Source organism: Sceloporus occidentalis, unplaced genomic scaffold, assembly GCF_023333645.1.
Source record: "Sceloporus occidentalis isolate IW3139 unplaced genomic scaffold, rSceOcc1.0.p SCAF_1, whole genome shotgun sequence".
NCBI lineage: Eukaryota > Metazoa > Chordata > Lepidosauria > Squamata > Phrynosomatidae > Sceloporus > Sceloporus occidentalis.
In genome coordinates, this window is record NW_028316981.1 from 77,204,615 (window position 1) to 77,232,484 (window position 27,870).

A 27,870-nucleotide genomic window follows, 5' to 3' on the forward strand; every position below is an offset into this window, starting at 1 on the left:
AGATGCTTATTTGAAGAATTACATTTAAATATGGGAATATATCTCCCAAATGCTCGATTCATTAACTTCTAAGGGAGAGAGAACAGAAAGCACATTTCAAGCAGATGAGCTGCAAACCTGGACTGATCATTTTTCATCTTCATGAGCTACTGTTAACACCTTCACTGAATGTACACATGCTATATAGTTAGTTATCTTTCACCTAAACCCCTTTATGTAATCATTTTAAGACAATTTAAAAATCTCATTTAAATTTTAAAAATCAACTTTCAATTTGAATTTTTACCCTTTTAAAAAAAAATCACAATTTATTTTAAATCAGTCCTGGCAATTTACCTTTTCAGCAGGTTGTAGACCATTACTGCAGTATTTAACAATAAAAAAAATAGTTTTTCAAAAGAAGAGGATTTTTGGTCACTACATTCCAGCTTGCCAATATTCTTCTTAAACTGTGATGTCCAGAACTGGACATAGTATTCCAGGTCAGGTATGATCAAAGCAGAACAGAGAAGCACTAGTAACTCCTTTAATAAGGATACTATGCTCTTACTGATGCAGCCCAGAATTGCACTGATTGATTCCAGAGGTAGGAAATTGTCACAGTCTCCAACTCCTGGTCTAAGACTTGTAAGGCTCTGTATCTCATTGGACCAGTTGAATCAACAGCTGCCAAGTCACTGACACTTGGGTCCTTCATTAAATCTCTCTAGTGAAGATCACAATGGACCTTGCAGGTGCTCAATTCTCCCAGAAAACATTGTGATATTGTTGCTGTATGCCTTCAAGTTATTTCCAATTTATGGCAACCCTATAATGGGGTTTTCTTACAAAGATTGGTTCATAGAAGGTTTGCCATTACCTTCCCCTGAGGCTAAGAGAGTGTGACTTGCCCACTGGGTTTCATGACCAAACTGGGAATCGAACCCTGGCCTCTAGAGTTGTAGCCCAACACTCAAACCGCTATGTCACACTGGCTCTGTTGTGATATTACAGCAATTTAATTCATATCCAAATGGAACAAAAGACAAGACCAACAAATGCCAGTTATATGACAGTTCTATAATTTATTCATACCTGTCAAAAGAGAGGAGACATGGAGAAAGAACAGAAGCAAAGGAGGAGAAAGCACTAGGAGGAGGGCTCAACTTGACATGCACCAAGTGCAAGTTGGTAGCGCTCTTGGAGGAGAAAGTACAGCAGCTGGAGTCCAGAGTAGCTACACTTCAGCATATTAGGGAGCAAGAGGATTTCCTGGACAGAACGGAACTAATGATCTTGGACAAGTATCACACAGAGGAAGTTGCTGGGGTGGAGGAGGTCATTTCACATACACAGGAGGCAGATAGCTGGAGGAATGTCACACAGAGAAGTAGGCCAAGAAGGGATTGTTCTGGGAACTTGCAGCTAGAGAATCAATTTGAATCTCTTTCCCTTATCAAGAAAGACGAGGAAGAGCAGCATGGACAGACTTCAGGGACAGAGCAGGGAAGCCTGAGAGTCCCACCCGAGGGAACAGTCACTGCTAAGCCTTGGAGGAGGCATGAGGTCATAGTTGGGGACTCTTTGCTGAGGGGTACAGAAGCAGTGATTTGTGGGCCTGACAAGATGTCTCGAGAGGTGTGTTGTCTCCCATGACGCCACACGCCATAAGGAGCAGCATGCGGCATCATGGCACCCTGGGGGACAGAGTCAGGGCATGCGTCATGTGGATGTGATGCCCTGACTCCACCCCCAGGCTGGCCTTAATGGCCAGTCTGAACAGGGCCTTAGTCACCACCTTTAAAATTCTGTATGGCAGGGACCCCCCATAATTAAAAGGCCAATTGCTTCAATGATTCTGCCCGCCCACTGAGATCATTAACAGAAGTATAACACCCTGTGTCACAGCATCTGAGCTTAATTTGTTGGGTTTGCAGGTCAGGACCTTTTTCTCAGCAATAGTGTCTGGATTAAAGGACTGCCTTTTGCTGAAGATCTGCCTGATGCCATCTTCTTTTCAGTTATTAGAAACATTATGAAAGCCAGTTTCACTTAATAAATGTGTCTGATTTTTTTTCAACAAGAATTGATATGTACACACACACATATGTTTACATTTTAAAAATTATAGAAATTGGTCAGTGTTCTGAGTATATAAATCTACAAGCAGGTTTGTGTCATGTATAAACCCATCAGTACAATAAATAATTGTACAAGAATGTGCCTTATCTTGCCCAAATTTAACATGTCACCTCTAAATTTTTATCAATAATTATTATTATTCAATGAGCAAAAAAAAAACACCTCCATTCCCAGATTTGTAATGACTGGTATTCATTTTTTTACCTAAACATTTTTATTAATTTTGTGGTTCTGATTTTTGTCACATTACATTTTGTCACTTAAGGCAACTTTGGGGCATTTTTAAAAGTTTTACGGAACTGGGTACCTGCAAGGAAATCACTGTTGCAACAAGTGTTCCAGTTTTCTTTTCTTTTTTATCACCTAATTTAAATCGAATCTAACTCTAATTTAAGCACAAACGCACCAAACAAAACTCTTTCCGAGTATCTTTAAATGAAAAGGAAAATGCCACACATCTTTAATTTAAATTTGTATCCACCCACTTTGTAAGCAACTGAGGGAGAAATATGAGGTCACTCTGGGGTTATGGAGCAAAGTGAAAATCAATACACTGACAATTCACTTTGGCGCATTTCAGTTTATTTAATACTTTTCTGCTCCATATAATTTCTGCTTTTCAATATGGGCAGAGCTCAGGTCCTTTGAATCAAGTTCATAATTCACTGTGGTCTTACTGCAGCATCAACTGCCACTGAAACACAAAACTGGCCCCACTGCATTTGGTCTCTTCCTTAGGAATAAAGCTATCACCAAATTTGGTGATCAATTCTAAATTAATTAAATTAATGTATTATTTCAATTATTTATTAATTCAATTAATTTATTAATTCAATTGCTTTACTAAAACCACTAACATTATATTTTTATATGCATGATGCAAACAGCTGAAGGAAAAAATCATTATGTTTAAAAATATGCAGTGTTGCAGAAGACATCTTATTGGAATAAGTATAAAACAAGGAAAGGATAAATGTTGTCAAGCGCTATTACAGCATAAACAAGTCTTTGGTTGATTGGAGCCATTTTAAATTTATTGAAAGTTCAATCTTCCCCATATCATATTTCCATAATATCTGGATTTTAATTGGGGGAGAGTTGTACCTTTCTTTCAGTTACTCATCTGCAGTAAGTATCTCTGGTAAAATTTAACAATGTAAGAAACTTGCTTACATAAGTCATGGAGTAAATAAAGTACATCTGTAGCCCTCTGCTGCACAGTAATGGCAGCTCTCCATAGTGTCAGTCTGGCCAAAGGCCTTTGACAACAGAGATGTAGGCCTGTTACAGACTGCCAAAATAAAGCTGCTTCGGGTCTCTTTGGAGGTATGCTATTTAAATGATGCATGGGTCCTAAGAGTCCGGAGGTTGCGCCAAAGCCACACTCCATTCCTAAGCACTGGAGTGCAGCTTTGGTGCAGCTTCCGGATTCTTAGGATGCATGCATCATTTAAACAGCATGCCTCCAAAGAGACCCGAAGCAGCTTTATTTTGGCAGTCTGTAACAGGCCGTTGTCTCCAGAGCACAGATTCTGAAGATAAACTGTGGGCCCTTGGTATCCATTGGAGTTTGGTTCCAGGCTCTCCCGTGGATACCAACATCTGTGGATGCTTGAGTACCATTAAATACAATGGTATAGTAAAATGGTGCCCCTTATGGGAATGTCAAAGTTGTGTTTTGGAATATACAGTGGTCCCTCCCTTACGCATGGGATCAGTTCCATCCCCCCCAATAAGGGAAATTCCACATATGCTCAAGACCCATTAAAGTCAATGGGGCACGTGCCCCTTTACTGCACAGCTTCCAGCATATGCTGGAAGCCGTGTAAGGTCCGCCCGTGTATGACACGGGCACACTGTGTATGTGTGTATATATACATGTATTCAAGCTGTGGATGGCTGAGTCTGTGGAAAAAGAACCTGTGGCTATAGAGGGACAACAGTACTCTGTTACATTTACAACTCTCTAACTTAAGCTCTGCACCAGCAGTATGATTCTCAATATTCCCACCTTCCCCTTTCATACTGTAGAAATAATGCAGTTTGACACCACTTTAAGTGCTGTAATGCCATTCTCTGGCATCCTGGGATATGTAGTTTTAAAAGGTCTTCAGTCTTCTCTGCCAAAGTGAGTGTGTAGGATAGAGCCAGGGCAATTAAAATGGGTGTCAAACAGCATGATTGCTCCAGTGTAGATGAGTGGTCCCCAAACTGTGCTCTTTAAGGGATTTTGGACTTCAGCTCCCAGAATCCCAGACTACTGGCCAACATGGCTGAGGCTTCTGGGAGCTGAAGTCCAGAACCTCTTTAGGAGCACAGTTTGGGGACCACAGGTGTAGAAACTCTCTGGGTGAGCATTTGTTGATCCCACTGGCCCCCCAGGAACAAAGGTTTGCACTTTTGGATTTTTAATACACACACACACACACACACACACACACTTATTATATATGATAAAATTTTATTTCTATCTCACCTCTCCCATAGGATTGATATTATATACACACATATACATACATACACACTTGGCGCGCGCACACACACACACACACTAAGCATTTGTGAACCCCACCAGCTCCTCAGGGGAAAAAAGTTTGTGCTATTGAATTTTTTAAAATATCTGTGTGAGTGTATAATATATACACACACACACACACACACACACACACATATATATATACATATAATACTTTCTCTATATATATAATACTCTATTATTTATATATAATATTATAATATACATATGCACACACATCTACACATTCATGACACCACTTCCAGTGCTCTAGCGCCATCCTATGGCATCCTGGGGCGCGTAGTTCTACAAGGCCTTTAGCCTTCTCCGCTAAAAGGGCGCGGGGGGGGGTGCCTCCGCCGAACTACAAATCCCAGGATGCTTGGGGCCGGGGCACGATAAAGAGGCGCCAGTCTGTATTACTGTACTTCTACAGATTGGTGGATTCACATCGTGGGAACCCACCGCCTCCTCCTGAGGGGCCTCGGGAGGGACCCATCCTCGGCCGGCCCTCTTGACAAGGCCGAGAGCGCGCTTCCCGCTTATCGTCGTCGTCGTCGTCTTCCACAGCGGGATAACCGACACTCGGCGCGCGCGAGAGAGATTGACAGACAGAGAGAGCGCTCCTAAGACAACACTCCCTGGATCATCATCATCATCATCATCCTCCTCCTCCTCCTCCATCCTTATCCCACTTACCAAGGCGGTCCACCGCCAGCCGCGGAACGGCCGCTCCAGGCGCGCTCCCTTCCTTCCTTCCTCCCCTCCTGCGAAGCCGCAGCGCCGAACGGAGAAGAAACCGGAAGTTCCGGTGGCTTAGGGCCACGTGACTACTTCCCTAGCGCCCGCGGGAGCATAGAGTCGCCATGGCTAGAGAGGACCCAAATTCGTTGGAAAAGCCTCCTCCTCCTCCTCCATTTATGAGACGGAGACCATAGGCGGGCGGTGGGCAATGGTTTCCGAAGAAAATAGCCCTGTCAGTCTGATTGAAATAGGATATACATGTGTTTTATATATATAATATGGTATACACACACACACACACACACATATATATATATATACTTGTCCCTGCATATCTGCTAGGTTATAGGGTCACATATGCGTTGGACAGCAACTCTGGAGACCAGGGTTTGATTCCCAGCTCAACCATAGAAACCCCTTGGGAAGTCACACTCTCTCAGCTTCAGAGGAAGGCCATGTCAAACCTCCTCTGAACAATCTTGCCAAGAAGACCCCGTGATAGAGTTCCCTTTGAGCACTGGTCCACAAACTCTGCTCTTCAAGGGGATTATTGGACTTCAGCTCCCAGAATCCCGGCCTATTGGCCAACATGGCTGAGGCTTCTGGGAGGTGAAGTCCAAAATCTCTTAAAGGGCACAGTTTGGGGACCACTGCCTTAAGAGTCTCCGTGAGTCGGAAACAATGTAAAGGCACACAACAACAACAACAACAACAGTGTGGCCCAGTGTTGGACTAGGACTCTGGAGGACAGGGTTCGAATTCCAGTTCTGCCATGAAACCCAGTGGAGGTGCCACCTTGGGCGAGTCACACTCTCTCAGCCTCAGGGGAAGGCAAAGGCAAAGTCTCCCCTGAGGGAATCTTGCCAAGGAACCCCCATGATAGGGTAGCCCTAAGTAGGAAAGGATTCCATGGCACACAACCCAAAAAGGGAAGGGAGCGGGGGAAGGAGAATAGCACGGGGGGCCTTTAGCATTAACTGGCATATTTCAGCAGGCACTTTCTTGGATTCACTCCACTCTTCCTCTATCAATGGTCCCCAAACTGTGCCTTTGAGGAATTTTGCACTTCATCTCCCAGAAGCCTCAGCCATGTTGGCCAATAGTAAGGGATTCTGGGAGATGAAGTCCAAAATCCCTTAAAGGGCCCAGTTTGGGGACCACTGAATTGCTTTGAAAGAGAGGGAAAACGGTGCTACAGAAATAGCCCAGTTTGATACCGCTTTAACTGCTGTTGTTTAGTGCTAGGGAATCCTGGGAATTGTAGTTTTGTGAGACATTTAGCCTCCCCTGTCAGAGAGCTCTGGTAGCACAATAAACTACAATTCCAAGGATTCCACAGCACAGAACCAGGGCAGTGAAATCGGTCTCAAACTGGGTTATTTCTGCAGTGTGTTTTGGACCCTTCAGGATAACTGCGTGGCTTTAATTTCCCCGCGCTCCTGACTGCTGCTTCGTGCCTTGCTCAGGAGCAGGAGGAATCAAGAAGCTAAGCGGACGTCTTTACTAAACTGAAATAAAATAAGAAATCACAGTAGTCCCCTTCCAACTACATTTCCCAGGATGCTTGGCCACTCTTTTCCCGCTTCTCTTTGGCGCCCTCTGCAGGGCGAGGCTTGTAGTCCACTCCCTCAGTCAGGCTGCCTTTGTAGACTCTGTAGGCGGGATTAGGTTCTGCCATTGCCCCTCAGTGTATCTGGCTGTGTTGTTGTTGTTGTTGCTGCTGCTGTGTAGTTTCTTTTTTAAAAACAGTTATTTTTATTAGTTGCATATTTCATTACATGTAAGACAAACAACCATGATATACACATATAACATAAGAAAAAGGAAAAAAATATTTAACAACACCTTAACTAGACAAACATATATCTCTTACTAACTTGGCAAACACAAATTCCTTACTAACCATCTCTCTAAAATTTATCATTGTTTTAAATCTATTAACTAAAGCTCTTCGGATCCCATCTACCTTCTACCAATTCATATTATTCATCTTACACCTTCATCTAGATTCCTTAAACAATGCTACCTTACCCCTCATTTTCTTACTTTCTCCTCCCTCCTAGTCCTCTTCTCCTCTTTGCTGTGTAGTTTCAAGTCATTCTGGACTTATGGCGACCCTAAGGCAAACCAATCATGGGGTTTTCTGATCAGGATTTGTTCAGAGGGGATTTGCTTTTGCAATCCCCCCTGAGGCTGAGAGAGTGTGACTTGTCCAAGGATTCGAACCCTTATTCATTCGTTTATTTCTGTCCTGCTGTACCACCTTTGTCCCAGAAAGGGACCCAAGGCTGCTCACAAATGAAAGCCTTTAAAATGTTTACAATAAAATTTTAAAAAGCGATTAAAATCAACTAACTAAAACAATGTGAAGTCGAAGGCTTTCATGGCCAACATCCATAGTTTTTTGTGCAGTTTTTTGGGCCACGTGGCCATGCTGTAGAAGAGTTTATTCTTGATGCTGCACCAGCATCTGTGGCTGGCATCTTCAGAGAAAGATGCCAGGCACAGATGCAGGCAAAACGTCAGGCATAAGTTATTTTAGAACATGGCCACATAGACCAAAAACCCCACAAAAAAACTAACTAAAAACAGTATAAAATTACAGAAAAGCACAAAAGTTAGAAACATAACGAAACCACACAGCCCTTATAAAAGCCTCCCTGACCTGATTAGTTACTAAAACCCTGGTCTCCCAATGTCCTAGTCCAACACTCAGACCATTACTCTATGCTGGCTCTCTTGTCTGATAGTAATATAGATTAAAAAGACATGACACAAAAGGAGAAAGGAATGACGGTAGGGAAGAGGTAATAAGATATAAGACATAATAAGTTATCTTGGAGATGGGGCCCAAGTCGTGGCTAACAGGTGTAGAAGGATATGCAGCAGATTTATTTGAAAGAATAACACGAACTTTACTATAGATGCTCAGTTTTGGAGGATGGTTATGATATGAAGCACGAATAAGGAATCTGTTGATATGGAGGGCCAACTGTACACTATACAACTCCCATAATCTTCCAGCTAGAGTAACCAGTGACCATAATGGGTTGTGAATTTTGGAAGCCGTAGAGCAAAAATAACTGAAACTTCCTCATGAGTAACTATGCTGCTAGTGTTTTGATGGTATTAAACCTAACATTTAATAATATGGTGCATATTATTGAAAACATCAGAACAGACCATTTTGTTGTTGCTGTTATTGTTGTGTGCCTCCAAGTCATTTAATAGCCTGAAAAGGGGCTTCTTCCTTCATCCTTAACCACAATGGGAAAATAGTAATACAGACCAGCTTTAGGGATTTGTAGTAAGAATTAATGGTATAATGTATTTATAGGACCTGAGATACTCCAAAAGTGCTATAAAAATTGTTACGGGTTGAATCAGCCTTATCTGCAATTCTGAAATATTCCAAATATCAACACTTTTCAAGGTGGCTGAGGTAGTGACACCGTTGCTTTCCAATGGTTTGATGTACTTTGTTTCATGCACCAAATTATTACAAATGTTGTATAAAAATTCCTTCAGTCTATAAGGTGTATATGAAACATAAATGAATTTTTTGTTTAGACTTGGGTCCCATCTCCAAGGTATCTTATTACGTCTAATATCTTATTACTTCTTCCCCACTGCCATTCCCTTCTCCTTTTATGTCATGTCTTTTTAGATTGTAAATCTGAGGGCAGGGAACCGTCATATTAGCATCTGTAAACCACTCTGAGAATCTTTGTGACTGAAGAGCGAGGTATAAATACTCTAAATAAAATAATTTTTAAAATGTGCTGAATATGCAAACACAGGTATTCCAAAATCCCCAAAATCCAAAACCCTTTTGCTCTAAACATAAGGGAGACTTATGTACTATGATCATGATCAAACAGGGAGGAGGGATTTCTGGGTTGACGGAAGGCTTAACTCTGGCCTGTTACAGACTGCCAAAATAAAGCTGCTTCGGGTCTCTTTGGAGGTATACTATTTAAATGATACATGGGTCCTAAGAGTCCGGAGGTCGCGCCAAAGCCACACTCCATTCCTAAGCACTGGAGTGCAGCTTTGGTGCAGCTTCTGGATTCTTAGGTTGCATGCATCATTTAAACAGCATGCCTCCAAAGAGACCCGAAGCGGCTTTATTTTGGTAGTCTGTAACAGGCCTCTGTCTGGTTTTGGTTTTTCAAATGTTGGAAGATGTGGATCAACTCTAATCCTTTTCCATCCTCTTTGGATTTCATCCACCTCTTTCATCCATCAAAAGACTCAGTTGCAGTTGTGAACTACAATCCCCAAGATGCACTGGGCCTTGTGGCACTGCAAAAGTGACCTCTGAGAAGAGAAGTAGGTAGGCACTTCCCTGGCTGCAGCTGGCAAGGACAGAATCAGCTGGCTGGGCTAGGAAGCATAGCCATGACTGCAGTGACAATCTCTTAAGGAGCCAGCAGCATGCAGGACACTCCTTCCTCTTCCCCTGGAGACTTACACTCTTCCTTCTCTGCTTAGGCATCACCAGCAACAGCAGAAACAGGCGCAGATCAGTCCTGACACTGCGCTGCTCTCCGCCCTTTGGCAGCCTGTTCCTGTCAAAACTGTAAGTATCCTTTGTGTGCTGCTGCTCTATTGCTAGCTGGGGCTGTAAGAGCAAACAGGAAGGAGCAGGCAGAGGGGTAGTAGGCCTCTTGATTTTGTCCTTTAACTTGACATATATAATTTCAGTGTTTTATTTTTAGTAGAACACAAACTCCCCTCCCCACCCTTGCTGTGGAGTCAGGACACAGAAATGCAGCCAAACATATATTAGAAAGAAATTCAGTTTATTTGAATGAATCTACTATGCCTCCAGCAAAGCCTATAGCCCAGAAAGCAGAATTTGGGAACCTACACAATGGCTTGAGTTAATCAGCATACTCTGGGAGATTTTGTTCGGCTAAAAACAATTAATTAATATTTTCCCTTTTATTGGGCTCAAGCTGACTGGCTTGTAGTTTCCTGAACCTTCTTTTTTGCCTTTTAATGAAGAGAGGGACAATGTTTGCAGTTCTCCAGTTCTTTGTCGCTTAATTTGATCTTCAGGATTTCCTCCAGATTGAAAGCAAAGGGGTTCAGAGCATACATCAGCAAGTTCTCTCAGTATTTTGGGAAGCAGTTCGTCCAGCCCTGCAGATTTGCACTCATTAATTTATTAAGTACAATTAAGATTTCTGAGGCATCTTAAAGGGTTTTTTGATAAAAGCATGAGCTTCTATAGATCGTAGTCCATCTAGTCAGAAGTATGGAGTGCTATCCAGAACATGAAATATATATTTGATAAAGGGATAGTCCATAGGAATGTCAGGGGCAGATGACGTAGCTGTGTTAGCACTTTTTGAATAATCTACTAACCTGGGTTCTTGTCACTTAGAACACGATATTGTAAAATAGCACAAGTTTTAGGGAAATATGCTGGGCTGAATCCTTTGTCTTCAGAACATTTTATGCTAGCAAGCAGTAGCCAGTCAAACAATATGCTCAAGAACTCTTTCTCGCGAGGTAAAGAACAGCAGTGCTGTTTTTTCTTAGTTTTTATGTTATGCCTTTTCACTAGCAAAGCACTTCATAACTGTATTTGTGTGGACAGCTTTGCTAGAAATGGCTATTATTGCATTGTATAGGTGAGATAATAAATCTAAATGAAACAGTAGCTTGTCCTAAGTCACAGCCACAGTCTGTACCAGTGGTAAGACCTGAATCCAGGTCTCCCAGTTCCCAGTCCTTAGAGGAATATGGCAGCCATTCAGTACACAGAAGAAATATGTGTACTTGGAGACACCGTTGGGATATGACCAAACATGTCCATGTTGATAGCACAGTCTGTTCCCAGGCTGGTCTCTGTCAAATCCTCCAACTGTGCAGGGGCAATCCTCATTAATCTGTCCTCTCATTTTTCCATTTGCTTTTAAAATGTCCCAGTTTCTCACTCCTTTCCCCACTTCCCCCATTTTATTCATAACAGTTGCTGCAAACTGAGTTCAAAGTGCAGAACTATTTTGTGCTGTGAGAGGTGAGGAGGGGACAGAATCTTGCCCTGAATTAACTCAGCAGCTGGGATGGTAGAGGAGGGGACAGGATCTTGTTTTCCCCTATAGACTCAGGGAAAGGCTGCAGCCTCTCCTGTGTCTTCTCCTTCATTAGCATCTTTTGCCCTATTAACCACACTCTGATGTTGCTTGGGCAGTTTGTGTCTGTGAAATACTGGAGAGCATGTTCTTTGTTTTGCTCTAAAGTCTGAGGGAGAGAGATTTAAATAAAAGAGAAAGTGAATCAGATGCAATTGAAGATGCAGTTTAGGATAATCTCTGTTTCTGAGTATTAAGACAGGTGCTGTTTCCCCTCAGATTTGTCCTGCACTCTCTTCATTTTATGTTACAAAATTCAAGGGGAGTCATTTAGAAACCAAGCTCAATAAGGCTAGAAACAGATTAAACTATCTAAAAGAATGACAAATACTGTAAACACATATTTTTACATCTATGAATTTTACATAAAAGTTTCTACTATTTAGAGAAATTAACATTAGAAAAACAAAACTTTATTGTATAAGGTTATAAGTTATTGTGTAGACCTTTTTGTTATCTTCTTATTGACTACTCTGCTGCTATTATGCTGTTGAATAAAAATTATTTTAGAAAGAAAGAAGGAAAAGAAACCAAGCTTGGCTGGGGGATTGTGGAATTGCAGACCATGAAAATTATTTTCCCAAGCTCTGTAGTAAGACTGCCTATAGTTCTGTATTTTTCCATGATGATACAGAAACTGAACATAATAAAACTGAGCATTCCAACTTCATATAGAGATCACTTTGGCTACATTCCTGTTTACACCTACGGTACTTGGAAGTACTACTCATTAAAATCCAGTCTCTGTGTAAACATGTATAGGGGCAATATTTTTGACATTTAAAAAGAGAAGTAAAATTCTTCCTAAATCTCAGCATAAAAGATATGCTAATGGGCAAGTGTAAGAACAATTTATGAACTGGGAATTGCAACAGGATAGAAGAAATCCAGCTGCAATTAACATATGCTAATTTGTAATTAAGGTGCTTGGTGGCCACAAAAGGGGAGATTTAAGAGCTTTACGAATTACAGTTTATTGAATCTTAGGCTGCATCTGCACTGCAGAAATAATGCAGTTTGACACCACTTTAACTGCCATGGCTCAGTGTTATGAATTCTGTGATTTGTAGTTTTGTGAAATATTTAGCCCTCTCTGTCAGAGTGCTCTGGTGCAACAACAAACTACAAATCCCAGTAATCCATAGCATTGGGCCATGGCAGTTAAGGCAGTGTCAAACTGCATTATTTCTGCAGTACAGTTGTAGCCTTAGACTTACAAGTGATTTTTTTCAGGACCACGGAAATGTACTTAAAAAGTAAGATTGGAATACAATATAATAGAGGTCCACATTAGTAATAGTTAGGATTTCCTTGATTAGCAGTCTGCTGGGAATGCCTCAGATGCTCAAATTATCAGTAGAAAGGGTTGCAGCAGATGGCACAAAACTACCTACCAGTGATTTTGAAAGCAAGCCCACTATAACAATAAACCTCAAGTATTCTCCAGTATCCAGGTAGAAAAAGATATTAATTTCTCCTAGGATCATCAGAGGAAAGTACTAGCTCTTGGCACATCTGTGCACAGTCATAAATCACCTGGAGTTTGCTATATAAAATGCCCCCAAATTTTACTCTTAAACAAGAGGCAAATATGTGTCAAGAGAGCTTGATTTCTGGGGTGTGTATGCGCACAGAGCCAGTGAATCGTCTTCAGTCTTGCCAGTTTGTGCAGATTCACATGCATTCCAAGCCCTGCACACATTAAATGATCAGTTATTTCTGCTGTTTTAGACCTGGGTAGATGCTGTAACGCTATCAGCTAAAATCTTATCTTTACTATGTATCTACTCCTTTTAGCACCCCATTGACAGGAAATTCCCTCCTATGTTTATTTTGGCTGCTGACTTGAATGAAACGCTGGACAGCTGTTGCTGTTTTATCTTTTCTTACAAACCTAAAAGGAAAGCAATACAAAGTACTTATTTAGTAATAAGTTACAGCAGCTAAAATGCATCCAGTAATACAGGTCTGAGGCCTTCTAGACGTTTAACTCTAGTAACCACGAGACCTACTCAGTATATCCAGTGATGAGGTACAACAGAAGAAGCTGTCCATCAATGTCTGGAAAGTTAAACTGTCTTGCCCCTATAATAACACATTTGAACGAGATTCAATTCCACTAGAAAAGATATGACCAAATAGGAATATTTTTCCAAGTTTGATGGGAATGCCTGGTGATGTAACTTTGTATTGTTTTTTGTGGGTTTTTTGGGCTATGTGGCCATGTTCTAGCAGAGTTTCTTCCTGACGTTTCGCCAGCATCTGTGGCTGGCATCTTCAGAGAAAGCATCTTCTCTGAAGATGCCAGCTACAGATGCTGGCGAAACATCAGGAAAAAACTCTGCTAGAACATAGCCACATAGCCCGAAAAACCCACAAAAAACTATGGATGCCGACCATGAAAGCCTTCGACTTAACTTTGTATTATTTTATTTTATGGGATTTATATTCCACCTTTCTCCAAAAATGAGATTCAAGGCAGCTTACAATAATTTAAAAAAACAATAAAAACGAAACATTAAATAAAAGTTAAAAAAATAATTAAATATTAATATTAAAATGTAAGTAAAAAATAGCATAGTTAAACCCATTTTAAAAAGTAAAAACCATTAAAGCATTAAAACAGCTCCCTTTGGAAGGGAGTTCTAAAGCCAAGGACTACCTATCCAAATGACTCTCTCTCAAACCCCACACCCAAAAAATGGCTAAAAGGGTGACAGGAGTGAACAAAGCATCTTCCTCAAAATCTCATACTCCAGACAAGTTCATATAAGAAGCTACAAACCTTCAGATAGCCTGAACCCAAGCCATATAGGGCCATATCATTCATAACCAATGCTTAGAATTGCACCTGAAAATAAGCCAGTCACCAATCAAGCTGTTACAGCAAGGTAGTTGGCAATCTGGCTACACATTTTTGGAACTGGCTGAAGTTTCTGAACATTCTTCAAGGACAGTCTTATATAGAACACATTATAGTAGTCCAAATGAGATTTAAGTAAGTTGTGTATCACCATCAGATGACAGATCTCTAGGTATAGGAACAGGTAGCTCACTAGTTTTGAGTGGGGAATATCACTCTTAGCCACCACCGAAACCCAAATATCCAGATTTAGAAGCTGAATCTCAGGAGTTTATCAGACAAGGGAAATTGGAAGTATAATCCATTGGCAATCTGAACGCAATCATGGGGTTTAATGTTATTGTGTGATAGACTACCACACGCAAATTTGGGCAATGGGAAGTCAGTCCAAGCGCAATCATGGGGTTTCACATTATTGCGTGACAGACTACCACATGCAATTTCAGGCAATGGCATGCTATTTTCGGACAATGGGAAGTCAGTTCAAACGCAATTCGCATTCATGTAAATTCGCTGAACTAGCGAATTCATGTAAATGTGTTCTGACCCCACTTTCTTTTCATTCAAAATTAAGAGAAATTCCTCAGGTGTGATAAAGTCCTCAGTATCCTCAGGCTGTGCATCTATCTCTTGGGGCTGGGGCTGTAACACCATCCAGCACACCTTTAGGTTGATATTTGAGCTATCATCTCCAGTTCCCAAGGATTTAGTCTAAAGCCTTCTTGATCAAACTTGCCATGTTACTACCAAAGACATTCTTCCCAGTCTTTGTGAAGTGCAGCTTGTCTGTAGCCATTAGTCCCATGTCTAAAAAATGAAGACCGTGGCCCTAGAAGCCAAACTTCTCCCATATATGCCATCTACACGGCCAGTCATTCACTTTTAGTATCTTAATACTCTTCCTGTGTAGCCCTCTATCCTTAATTGGCAAAATTGATGAGAATACTACCTGTGCATCAAACCCCTTCACCTTCCTACCCAAAGCTTCATAGTCAAAGGTGATCTGCTCAGAATATGTTCTTGGTTATTTTGTTGGTACTGTTTCTCTGTAAAATAAGAATAAGGAGACAGGGATGCTGATCTGTGTTCTTGATGACTTTTGGCAAGTTGTCAGTGACATCTCAGATACATCTGCTAGGAAGACAGCACACTTTCCAATACATCTTATCAGGTTGGCACATAGGTGCCTCTATACCCCTGAGCGGTGAGCCCACAACCAGCACTCCCTGTTGCCCTGACTCCTTACTTGGCATGAAGTATCCTTTGTTACTAGTTTTCTGTTTGTGCATCTTTACTGCTGCTATCTTCCTGAAGATGTAGGAAGTAATTGTTTAGTTGGAGAAATATGAATCCCGTCTGTACAACCTGCTACTGACTGACTTTCCTCCAGGGTGTTTCTTCACTATTACAGACCTCTTCATTTTCCCTGCAAGTTTCTTCCTGTTGGTTTTGTATGTTCAGTTCTCCCTATGTTCTATCCAGGCAGTACTCTTGTTCTCCGATGCACTGAAGTTGTAATGCACTAACCTTCTCTTCCAAGATAGCTACCAATTTCCACTTGCTTGGTTTAGTTTAGCAGCATTGGCCCAATTGCTCCAGGGCTGTCCCAGCACCACCACCAGGCTAGGCAGGGATCTACACTCCCAGAGTGTTGCTATCACCACACATCAAGCAGGTTTTCTCACATGCCCTCATTAGATGTGCTTGTGAGAAATTAAAAACCCTTCCCTGATGAACTTAAAACTTGGGCAAGCTCATATAGGAAGGTATGGTCTCTCAGATAATTAGGAGCGAAACAGACTTCACCAAAAGAATGGATTGGGCCTGCCTGGAGCTACTCACCCCGGAGCCTTGGCAAGCACATGCCACGGCCCCAATCTGCCCCACCACCAGCCCAAATAGGAGCAGAAAACTCCAGGATGGCTTCCAGGCACTCCGGGGCATGTGGCATCAAAATGCCACATCCCTGGAGCGGCTTGACTGGGTGCCTTCCCAGCGTGTTCAGGGCAGGTGCTGTCAAAATGCCACACCCCCAAACCACCCGGAAGCCAACTTTTCCAGGCCATTTGTTTGGCCCCTCCCTAGGCATATAGGTCACACTACGATAGGCTCCATTGGTTTTTCATTCAATTTTTATACTTTGTTTATGTATCAGGCTAACTGCATATCCAGTTTCTTGTTTCATGGCAATGTGAGGGAACAATGAAGCTGGTGCTCAGAAATTCACAGTTCACCTTTCATTTTCAACAAGTTGTTGAATTCTTCTCCATCCAGCCAGCCACAGGTTTCATCAGAACCCTTGTGAAGGCCTATCCAGTGACCCACAGTGCCTGTGTAATGCAGAACAAACACCTTTTCTTCCTCACTGTCAATCACAAACAGGTTAGAGCCACAGGGATCAGCAATACTGTGGCTTGAAGTCCAGCTTCTCCGTTCTCTGAGAAAAAAGTAGCATTTCCCTTAAATACTTGTGCATAATCAATACAGGTTCATCTTCTTCTGCATTGGCTGCCTATTAGTTTCCGGGCAAAGTACAAGGTGTTGGTGATTACCTTTAAAGCCCTACATGGCTTGGGCCCACAGTACTTGAAGGAACGCCTTCTTCCCTATTGTCCGCCCCGCACACTAAGGTCCTCTGGAAGAAATCTACTACAGCCAAATTTATTGTTATTTGCTATGTATTCTGGGGATTAATCTTGAGTTGTATTGATTTGATCTGTCACTTGTTATGCAGTTTTTATTATTGTGGTTATTTGCTATGCATTCTTCTTGCTATTTATTATTATTGTAATTTGTTATGTTATTTTTATTCTATTGTTATTGTGATGTATTTTTGTTACTGCTGTAACCCACCCGGATTCTTCGTGATTGGGCGGGATATAAATAAATAATTTATTATTATTATTATTATTATTATTATTATTTATTTAAAAATCTAGGTTAACATCACTTTCCCAGAGGGCCTTCTCTACTACTGCTCCTAAACTATGGAATGACTTGCCGGAGGAGATCTGTCACATTTCCACTCTGACAGCTTTTAAGAAAGCACTCAAGACGGATCTCTTCCGGCAGGCCTTTCCAACTTAGTTACCCTCCTCAGATATATTGTCCCCTCATTTGTCTATTCTTCCCCACCTATGTTTCTGCCTTTTTTAAAAATGCTTTTAATGCTTTTAATGTTTTTATACTATTATTGTTTAATTCTGTTTTAGTCGATTACCCCCCTTGGCCATAAAACCCATTGGGTGACCCTGGACAAGTCGCATGCTCTCAGCCTCAGGGGAAAGCAATGGCAAACCTCCTCTGAACAAATCTTGCCAAGAACCCCCCATGATAGGGTCACCTTAGGGTTGTCATAAGTTGGAAATGACTTGAAGGCACACAACAATAACAGCAAGAGCAGCTGTGGGGCTGTTGCTCATGTGGTAGTACATTGTACGTGAAAGCTCATTGTTTCTATGCATTGCATTTGTGCATTGTGCATTGCATTTGTCCCAAAGCATTATTAGCCATGTGTATTGATCATTGATCCACATCCCTGGTGGCGCAGTGGTTAAATGCCTGTACTGCAGCCATTCACTCAAAACCACAAGGTTGCGAGTTCAAGACCAGCAAAAGGGCCCAAGCTCGTCTCAGGCTTGCATCCTTCCGAGGTCGTTAAATGAGTACCCAGACTGTTGGGGGCAAATTAGCTTACTTGCTGTTCACCGCTATGATCTTTGGAATAGCGGTATATAAATAAAACAAATTATTATTATTATCCATTGCACTATATTGATATTCAGTGCAGGTGATGCATAATGTAACTCTGCTGGCATATATTTATGTAACAGTGAAGCAATATAGGAGCTTGGTCTAAAGTGCTTTGATATCACTTTAACTTCCAGAATTTCCATTTTATGGTATTCTGGATTGGTAGTTTTGTAAGGTATTTAGAACTCTCTGCCAGAGTATTCTGAATACCTCATTTAAACTACAAAGTCGTATCAAAATGCTATAGCTGTGTAGTATGAATGAGACTGTTGCCTCACTTCTGCAAATGTAATGTGAAAATGTTAATACAGTGGGCCCTTTTTATACGCTGAGGTTTGGTTCCAAGATCCCCCGTGTATAACAAAATCCGTGTATGCTCAAGTCCCATTAAATATAATGATATAGCAAAATGGTGTCCCTTATAAAAAATGGAAAATCAAGGTTTGATATTTGAAATTTATACTTTTTTTGAACATTTTCAAACCGTGTATGCTTGAATTCGCGTATAAAAAATCCATGTATAAGAAGGGCCGACTGTAACATACATTTCCTTAGATGGCAAGGTGTAAAAGGAAAGTTGCGGTATAACCACTTCACATGGTAACGATGGGAAATTTAATATTGAATCTTTGCCATTGTATAAATATAATGCTAGGGAAAACTCAGATCCACTTGTCTTTTCACTCAGGCTGGAGTGTTCTGCAGTACACTGGGACAATAAAGACCAACTGTTGGTTGATTGGTTTGCCTTCCCCTCTGCTTTTTTGGTTACAGGTTCCTCTGGTTTTTCAGTGATGGCTGCTGATGTTTACAAACAGAAAAGTGGAGACGTGCTCAATGGGTCACTGGTCCCTCCTGACAGACAATATGCTGAGAGATCAGAAAGTCCTACTCCAGGGCTGGCTCAGGGAACCGAACCAGGTAGGTTTGGGCTGAAAGTGATTCAAGTATTTGGTTGGTAGTAATATTATCATCACTTTCTTATTTCTCTTTGATACTGAGACCTTCTGCCCTATATCCTGTGACATTTTGGCTGAATATCTAGTGATAAATAGGATGACTTCCAATCCAAGTAATGATTGACACTAGGTGTGGGCAACTTGTGGCCCTCTAGATGTTGTTTAACTGTAACTCCCACTGCCTAATGGTAAGGGAAAGATAGGATTTGCTGTCCTTTCAGAGAGCCACAGGAGTGTACTTCTGGCTTATAGGGAGCATAGCAATTGTTAATCTTTCAAGAAAAACTAATAGAATTGAATGTGTTAATGTAACATTTTCCACATAGAATGACACTATAGGAGACATTTGGAAAGACTTATTATAGAAAATTAATGCCTCCTTATAATTTTCCTTTTTGTATACATGGTTGAGCCATTCTTGTTTAACATGTGAAATATGTGTTCATTTCTCAGCCATATTAAAGAAATAATCATTTACTGTAATTTTGATGCTAAGCTGCCTGTCATGTCTCTGATCCTCCCAAGTATATACTAAAAACATAGCCAGGCACCACTTTCTGATTAACCCCCTAAAACTCTCTTCTCAAACCATCAGTACTAGTCTCAGCTGGGGTAAAAGCAGAGTTTTGTCCTGTATTATTCTGAAGAAGCCCTAAGTATATGAACTGTACTGTAAGAACCATTTCCAAACCCCTTATGAAAACAGTTAATACATGCAATGTTCCTTTGGCCAAAGGAAGTGGAAGCCACAAAAACAGAGTAAACTTCTGCATTTCAGTGGGAGGAAAGATGATATAAAGCAGTATGTAGACCGAGGTAGGGAAACTGCTGGCTTCCCGGTGTTTTGAACTTTAATGGTCAAACGCCCTAGCCATCAAGTCTAGTGGTTAGTGATTGTGATAGTTCTGCTATAGACAGCAGGATTATAGCAGCAGTATGGTTGTATAAAAGAAACTATGGCTAAGGGTTAGGATTGACATGCAGCACAAACCCATCCATCTGTATTCCAGAGAATAAATTCTGCTCTGAACAATGAGAATTATTCCCTGTCCCCATTCCATGTTCCTGGGAGTAACCTTAATCTGCAGATAGTTCAGTTCTTTTCCTACTGATTGCCCAAAGCAAATGCTCCATTCCTTAGTTGTTAGATTTCAAGGAACCAGGTTCTTTTGTGAGAAGTACCAAATGTATCTGCATATGCTTTGCTTTAGTATGAACAATGAATAATTAATTTCAGATGCTTGGATGAGAATCAAAATATCAAGCCTCTGGCAGTAGAGTTTCCATAATTTTAAAATGCAAGGCACTTAGGCTTTCTCTATTGTACAGAAAACTGTAGAACTGGAGTGCTTTCAGGAGGCTGATATTCATTATGGCTTCTGGTTCATGTTATTAAAATACAGCTACTCCCATCTGCTAGTATGGTAGTGCTATTAAAATAAAGGCATCCATTCAGTTAGTTCTCTGCCATCACTGATACAGATACTCCGCCATGAAGTTGAGGAAAACCTTGGTTTATTTCTGTCATTAAAGGTGCTTATGTTCGTTTGCCCATCTCTCTTCTCTCTTGGCTTTCTTTTGTCATGCAATAAGGCTCTAAGCAACTATTCTGGTATTGTTTATAAGGGGCCGGCCAGGAGGGAGCCATGTTTGTTCATGCCAAATCCTATGAGGACCTGACTGGCACAGATAATCAGGATGCAATTCCCCAGAGCTCAGCTGAGAGGGAAGAGGCCCAAGATGACCAGACAAAAATGGAGGAGATCAGCAAGGACTTCAGCGAGTTAAGTACTCAGCTTACTGGTATAGCACTGGATCTGGAAGAAGAGATAAGGCAGAGTGAAGAGGACAAACTCAACATCTCACCACAGTCCTCACACCGAGATTCAATCCTCTCTGGGAAAGAGGAGGAAGATATAACCATGGAGGCCTGGCGTATGCACCAGAAACATGTCTTTGTTCTAAGTGAGGCAGGCAAGCCAGTGTACTCCCGCTATGGATCTGAAGAGGCACTGTCCAGCACCATGGGGGTGATGATGGCTCTAGTGTCCTTCCTAGAAGCAGAAAAAAATGCCATCCGGTCTATTCATGCAGGTACTAAATATATCACATTGCAGGGGACATTTACATTGAAATCTTGTTATATGCCTTCAAGTCATTTCTGACATATGGCGACCCAAAGGCGACTTGGCATGATTTGTTCAAAGGATGTTTGCCATTGCCATCCTCTGAGGCTAAGAGAGTGTGACCTGCCCAGGGTCAGCATCATGCTGGAATTTGGGGGACTGAAGGAAAACTTGTGGGGGATCTTATTTGGGGGGCAAATCCTTCATCCCCCCACCAGTTACATCCCCAAGATGGACCGCCCCCACCAGACTCTTTAATTTAAAAAAATCAAAAGTGTTTTTAGACCATTTCTATATTTGTTCTGCTTTTTAAAAAAATAGAGCACTTTTGTTTGTATATGCAGACCTGAAAGTACCCCAGAAGAAAAAATGACCCCCAGATCTGCCAATGCCTGCTGTAAGATTCAGTGCTCCCTTGCTACTAGTAGATTAAAAATACTGGTTTACTGGTAGAGTTTAATTTTCCTGTCACAGTAGTGAATGCAAACTTATTTGCTTGGGACACTGTCTTTCTTCTCACCATTACCTATAGTAAGGCTGGAGAACTTGAAGCACTCAGATGTTTCCATCATCTCTCAACATTGACTTATCTTGTTCAGTGCTGGTGGAAGGTGCAGTTCAGCAACTTTTGCAGGGCTACATGTTCTCCTGTCCTGCTATAGAATAAGGGGGAGGGGGAAATGAGGAATTGTTGTCCTAAATACTAAGTCTGATGGGAGGTGCAGACAAGCAACATCTGGTGAGCCTCACATTCTACCCAAAAAGAACTATCGCTGCTTCCTGCTGGGGTTTGGCGCAATAATTAGAAGATACTGATATGTGTTTATCATTTTTTTTCCTCTCCATCTTTGCTTTCTTGGCAGATGGATATAAGATGGTGTTTGTGCGCAGAAGCCCGCTAGTGCTTGTCGCTGTGGCTCATACTCGGCAGTCAGAGCAAGAAATTGCTCAGGAGCTGCTTTATATTTACTACCAGATTGTTAGTCTTCTGACATGGACCCAGCTCAACCGCATCTTCCAGCAGAAGCAGAACTATGACCTGAGGAGACTGCTGGCAGGCTCCGAGCGTATCACCAACAATTTGCTAGACCTGATGGCCAGGGACCCCAGTTTTCTGATGGGTGCTGCCCGTTGCCTGCCTATGGCTGCCGGGGTCAGGGATGCAGTGAGTTCCTGCCTCCAGCAAGCCAAAGCCAAAAGTCTAGTATTTGCCATTCTACTGTCCAAGAACCAGCTGGTGTCTCTAGTGAGAAAAAAGGACCAATTCCTACACCCAATTGACCTCCACTTACTCTTTAACCTCATCAGTTCCTCCTCCTCTTTTAGAGAAGGAGAGGCCTGGACACCTATCTGCCTGCCCAAGTTCAATTCCAGTGGTTTCTTCCATGCCCACATTTCCTACTTAGAACAAGACACTGACTTGTGCCTTCTCCTGATATCCACGGACCGTGAGGACTTTTTTACCGTGTCAGACTGTAAGCGCAAGTTCCAAGAGCGCCTGAAGAAGCGTGGTGTTCATCACGCCCTCCTGGAGTCACTGCGCACACCTTTCTACAGTGCTTCCCAAGTAGGAATCCCAGAGCTCCGTCACTTCATCTACAAATCAAAGAGTTCAGGACTCTTCACCAGGTAAGCAACATCTCTGGCTGCTTTGTTGAGAGCAAGGTTGAACAGGAGTAATTTTTTTTTACCTGTGGCTTCTTTTTGGTCAGAGTAGTTCATACCAATCAGGATGGCATCCTTGTTTAGCCATAGGACATCAAGATATGTCTGAGTCACTGTAACAGAGACTTTCAAAGTTCCACTGGCTCCTTCACCAGGCAAAAGTGTCAAAAATCATATAGGAGAAAGAAAAATATGATGATGTTAGTCACAGGCCAACATTTTGTCAAGATGTCGTTGTTGTCCCAAAGGACAGTAGCAACCTGGCTCTCAAAGGAGGTATCTCTTTGTGTTGCTAATGGAATTTAAATTTTATTTCCTGGACTTTACAACTCTTTGTCACCCAAAACCCACATGGCCAGAAGGACAAGTGGCCTGCCTGCATGGATATCCTCTCATATCATTTTAACTGAGAACAACAACAATAACAACTTATGGAAAAAATGTAGGCTTGTGTCTAACTGTCATATTTTTCTTTCTTAATATATTTGATTGTTAACACCTTTGCCTGATGAAGAAGCCAGTGGAGCTTCAAAAGCTTGCAACACGTATTTGTGCATTTTCATTGGCCCAATAAAAATATCACTTTTTGAGGATTTTGAATGTTATTGTACTTTGCTATATGGCCAACCAAGCTACCCCTGGACATGTTTTATAAGAGAGACTGTATGGCAAGTTCCTGCCAACCCCACTGGTTGTGAGCTGGCAGAGAAAGTGAGCTGTAGCTGTTTGAATAACTGAGCTAAACATTATTCTTGGTTTTTTAAATACTAGCCAAGTTTGGGCACCTTGTTTGTTTCCCCTTGTTTCAGCAGTCTGGAGTCAAAACACACTCTCAGGCGACTATATATGTACTGTTATGTTCTCACAAAAATAATTGCAATTTATGCTTTTTAAATTCTTGGGCATAAAACGATGGATTGTAGAAATATTTCTAGCATCTTGTTTCAAACCTGATGGTGAGAAATGATTATTAAGAGTATCTTTCCAGTCTAGTAACTTTTTCTGGAATAAATCAAGCAACCTGGATGTTGCAAACAAAACAAGAGAAGGCTGTAGTTCCAGTTAAAGGGCCCTCTGCATGGCACCAATACAAGACATATGATCTGTGGGGCAGAAATGTATTGTAGACATTATGGAAGTCCCTAGTCAGTCTATCCATTTCCTGATCCCAAGTTTGTAATTACAGTTAATAGTGCCCATTATAAATGAAACTGTAGCTGTACTAACTAGATATTCCATTTCAATTATAGCTCATCTGACAATATGGAGAACATTTACCATGTTCATTGGTTTTGCTTTCTTCCTGAAGGAGATACATGAGAAGCAGCTGCTCTGCTTTCATTTCTTTTATGATGAGAAGGTCTAACCAAAGAAAAATTATTTTTCCAGCCCAGAAATCGATGCTCCCTACATTACTGAGGAAGAAAAAGAGAGACTTCTGGAACTATATCAGTATTTACACAGCCGGGCCCATAATTCCTCCCGTCCTCTGCATCACATCTATTATACTGGATCAAATGAAAATCTCCTGGCTTGGGTGAGAGTTCCACTTCCTGGCTGCTGTGACTCAGTCATTTCTAGAGAATTTGTAGCAAAAACAGGAACTGGAGCAGGAGCTCGAAGTGGGGAACCTTTGGCCTTCCAGGTGTTTTTGAATTTCAGTTCCAGTCAGCCCGTCAGCATGGCTAGTAATGGTAAGGTATTCTGGTAGCTTAAGGCCAGCAATATCTGGATGGCAAAAGGTTCCCCAGCCCAGAGATGTAACTTTGCTTACTGACAGGTGGTATATTCCTTTATTATACAGTTTTGCCATTTTAGGATTAGAAGATTAAAAGATTAAAAAATCAAAAGCTAAATTAACATGTATTGTAACAAACTACAAATAAACATTAGTTTGTTTATCTGTCTTCTGAGGGAATATTTTATAGATACATTCACCAATACCCATTACAATGTTTTTTTTAAAGTGCTGTTGCTTAAAAGGTCTGTAAGGTTTTAACTCTAAATCCCACAGGCCCTTTCACCACTATCATTTTACAAGTATAGTATTCTTCATCAGTTTTCTTCCTGAAAAGTTACACATTCCTTCCCCAGCTTCAGATGGCACAGTGCAAAAGATCACAAATCATTTCTTACAACCAATACGCCAACATCTCCTTGTGTACAAGATGAATGGAGGGTTAGTTCATTCTGAACATAGCAACAACACTAGAGGGACTTCTTTGCTTTGATGGCATGTTGTAATGCAGTTTTAACATTCCTTTTCTCTAGGTGACTAGTGCGTTTGAGCTCTACGTATGCTTCAGCCCCCTGGGAACCAAAGCAACAGCTCTCACTGCTGTTAACAAACTTATGAGATGGATCCGCAAGGAAGAAGACCGGCTCTTTATATTATCACCCCAGACATACTGACCACTGTGACCTGTCCTGTCCACCCTGTGGTTACTGAGCTCTTCTCAGTGCTAGTGAATTCCCAAAGGAATATCTTCACACCTCCGGTGGGACCAGATGAAGGACTGGCAACATGACACACTCAGGGGTCCTTGTGTGCCTCCTCAATCCCAACTGGTTATAAAGAAGAAGCACTCCTCCCCCCAGGGTCGATATGAAGGCAATTTTTACCAGGTTTTGTTTGTTTGTTTGGCAGGGAAGAATGGCTGAGGGGAGCATTCCCCCCCCCAAAAAAAAACTGGAAGTGATCCCTATATGCCCTAGAGGGCACCAAGGGTCTTTTCAGTTCAATTTTTGTTTAAAAAAAAAAAGGAGCATTGAGAGATGCAGAGCAATGCTGTACTTCCAGATCCAGTGAATGACGTATGCAGCCCCAGACCTTGCTCTCCCCCCCCCCACCCGCCTCTGAGGTAGATTCCTCCCAAAGCCATGAATAGGGAGGGGAAAGGGTTATGTGATGACAGTAGAGCTTTCTGCTCACATCTGTGAAGGAGATTCGTATTTGTTTTGCACTAGATTTTAGATATTATGATTACTGCTTCTGTAATGGAAACCTGGATGTCATAACAACCTACAGGTCTATCTAAAGGCACTCTTCATTGTATATGGCCCCTTCTACTATTTTCAGACTTCATGTCTGAGACCATCTTTGGAAAGATGCAGGCCTCACCTCCATGGCTGACTTTTCTTCCTTTTCAGCCAATCAACAGATAATATTTTCTGACACAGTTCTCCTGAATGCTCACTTTGGATGGGTGCTGAGTTGAACTCAGCAACTTTTTTGAATGAACCGAGTGCAGCAAACTAGGCTGGAAAATGAAATTTAGCAGTAAGTGTCTTTAACCCCTCCCCCAAAGTGCACTGTTCATTTGGGGGCTAAAAACAAAGATGAACTTCTACCAATTGGCTTTAAAGTATTTTCTTTTTCTTTTCCCACTTTGATGGTATCAATCATTCTGTACAAAAATATGCAGAACACATTTCTATTTGGTGGCAAGTCCTACAAATGGGTTCTTCAAACCTCTACCCTCAAGACCTCCTTGGAGAGAATTGAAAATGACTAAGGCAAACCAATCATAAAAGAAGAATGCAAAGAATGTGGAATCTGTCCTATAATGATGGCAGATATAGACTGAATTTGATATGATCAGTTGGCAATTTTATGTTTACATTTAATCTTTCTTTGATAAATTCTTTGCTACAGCTATCTCTTTGTAGCAGAGAGCTCAATGGTTTAGCTTTTCTCAGGTGAAGCACAGGCATTAGTACTACGGGTATCATGACTCTGCTTCCCATTTCAGACAGAGTTTGCTCTTCCAGCAGCTCCAAGTAGAGACAATTTTAGTTGCATGTATTTTTCTTTCTCCCACCACATGCTTCTCAAAGTATGCTTATTCATCCCCTGTCATTTCTTCTATTTTGCTTTTACACTTAACCTTGTTTCCAGAAACACTGCTAGGTCTAACTAAGGGCAAGGTTTTCCTTGGGTAAGGGTTTTTCAGGGAGCACTTTTTCTGCCATTCCACTTGTACTACTTTTTAAAATTAAAAATAAGGTGATGAGTGGCAGTGGGTCCAAGAACACTCCTCCCCTCTCTCTTTTCCCATGTTTTGTAGACAGACACTTTAGTCAAGGCTTCAGCCAAGTGCCACCTTAATTTCAAATATTGATAAATGGAATAGCAGCAAGCTGAACAAAAAAGATGTCACCTTCAGGGCCTGAGGCTAGGGAGGGCATGAGAAGAGCAAGTTGGTGGTTCCTTTGACCATAGCTATTATTATCTATTATGTTTAATAATTAATTGTTTTTGTAGAATGTATGCCATAGACAGGTTTATTTTATTTTATTCTATTTTTAAAATTTAAAATTTAAATTTACAATGCTTTATAAATAAAGCTTAATAATAATAATACCAGGCAATATCCGTATGTTTCAGGAAATACTTTAAAAGGATGCATTGTTGCAGCCATAGCCAAGCACTTTCTTCTTTAAAGAGGAGAAACATTGCTGCCATTTTCATTGTCCCTGCTGCCTTTCTATCACCCCCTGTTGAAGGCAGCTATGGGAGAGGCCTGGATCACAGGGCCATGAATTTTCTCCCCCACTCCCCGATACAATTCATTCAGGACCATGAATTTGCCTCACGATACAGTTTCAAAGCTAGTCTAGCATAGTGGTTGGAATGTTGGACCAGGGTTCAAATCTCTGCTCAGCCATGGAAACCTACTGGGTGAAGACTGCTCAGTACATTTCTGCTTGACTGTCCTGTGGGCTGGCTGCACACACAACTGGTTGGTTACTGTTGGACTAACAATAGCAGCAGCTGCTAATTGCACTTGCAATGCATAGGCCCATGTAGAAATGGGAGAAGATCTCATTGTTTTATTTTGGACTAAAGCTCTCAGAACCCTAAATTAATATGGCCACTGGCCATGGCAGGTGCAAGATTCTTGGATTTATAGTCCAAAAAAGTAACTTTTCCAAGCATTGAGACTGGCCGGTGAAATCCAAGCAACAGTTTGAGAAA

General features: G+C 41.4%; 2 protein-coding genes across 11 annotated transcripts in view; one reads left to right on the forward strand and one right to left on the reverse strand.

Annotated features, from left to right (window-relative positions):
• The window catches only part of RBM6 (RNA binding motif protein 6), an 83,344-nt gene extending 77,921 nt beyond the window's left edge, over positions 1 to 5,423 (reverse strand). For 3 of the 4 annotated variants that reach the window (XM_089525968.1, XM_089525950.1, XM_089525977.1), the window contains exon 1: positions 5,336 to 5,423. The gene's annotated coding sequence lies outside the window, so the exon portion shown is untranslated. Of the gene's footprint in view, positions 1 to 5,101; positions 5,188 to 5,335 lie in introns of those variants that run through there. The other variant, XM_089525960.1, reaches the window with a different exon arrangement.
• A 159-nt stretch (positions 5,424 to 5,582) lies between these two features.
• Positions 5,583 to 27,222, forward strand: MON1A (MON1 vesicular trafficking associated A). Of its 7 annotated transcripts, none has more exons than XM_089526030.1 (6): positions 5,583 to 5,612; positions 9,875 to 9,962; positions 18,917 to 19,063; positions 20,728 to 21,195; positions 22,091 to 22,856; positions 24,282 to 24,748. In XM_089526030.1, the coding sequence occupies exons 3-6, from the start codon at positions 18,937 to 18,939 to the stop codon at positions 24,601 to 24,603; spliced, it is 1,683 nt and encodes a 560-aa protein (XP_089382156.1). In that variant the 5' UTR covers positions 5,583 to 5,612; positions 9,875 to 9,962; positions 18,917 to 18,936; the 3' UTR covers positions 24,604 to 24,748. The 7 variants fall into 7 exon arrangements, with proteins under 7 accessions (XP_089382156.1, XP_089382165.1, XP_089382175.1 ...); XM_089526039.1 differs by lacking the exon at positions 5,583 to 5,612 and adding an exon at positions 7,078 to 7,160; XM_089526049.1 differs by lacking the exon at positions 5,583 to 5,612 and adding an exon at positions 9,088 to 9,125.
• The last annotated feature ends 648 nt before the right edge of the window (positions 27,223 to 27,870 follow it).

What these genes read in the sequence shown, in the direction of transcription:
- MON1A (XM_089526030.1), top strand. Translation starts at nt 18,937, where the DNA reads ATGGCTGCTGATGTTTACAAACAGAAAAGTGGAGACGTGCTCAATGGG. An exon ending in GGCTCAGGGAACCGAACCAG is followed by an intron (nt 19,064 to 20,727) that starts GTAGGTTTGGGC and finishes ATTGTTTATAAG; the next exon opens with GGGCCGGCCAGGAGGGAGCC. An exon ending in AGTTCAGGACTCTTCACCAG is followed by an intron (nt 22,857 to 24,281) that starts GTAAGCAACATC and finishes TTATTTTTCCAG; the next exon opens with CCCAGAAATCGATGCTCCCT.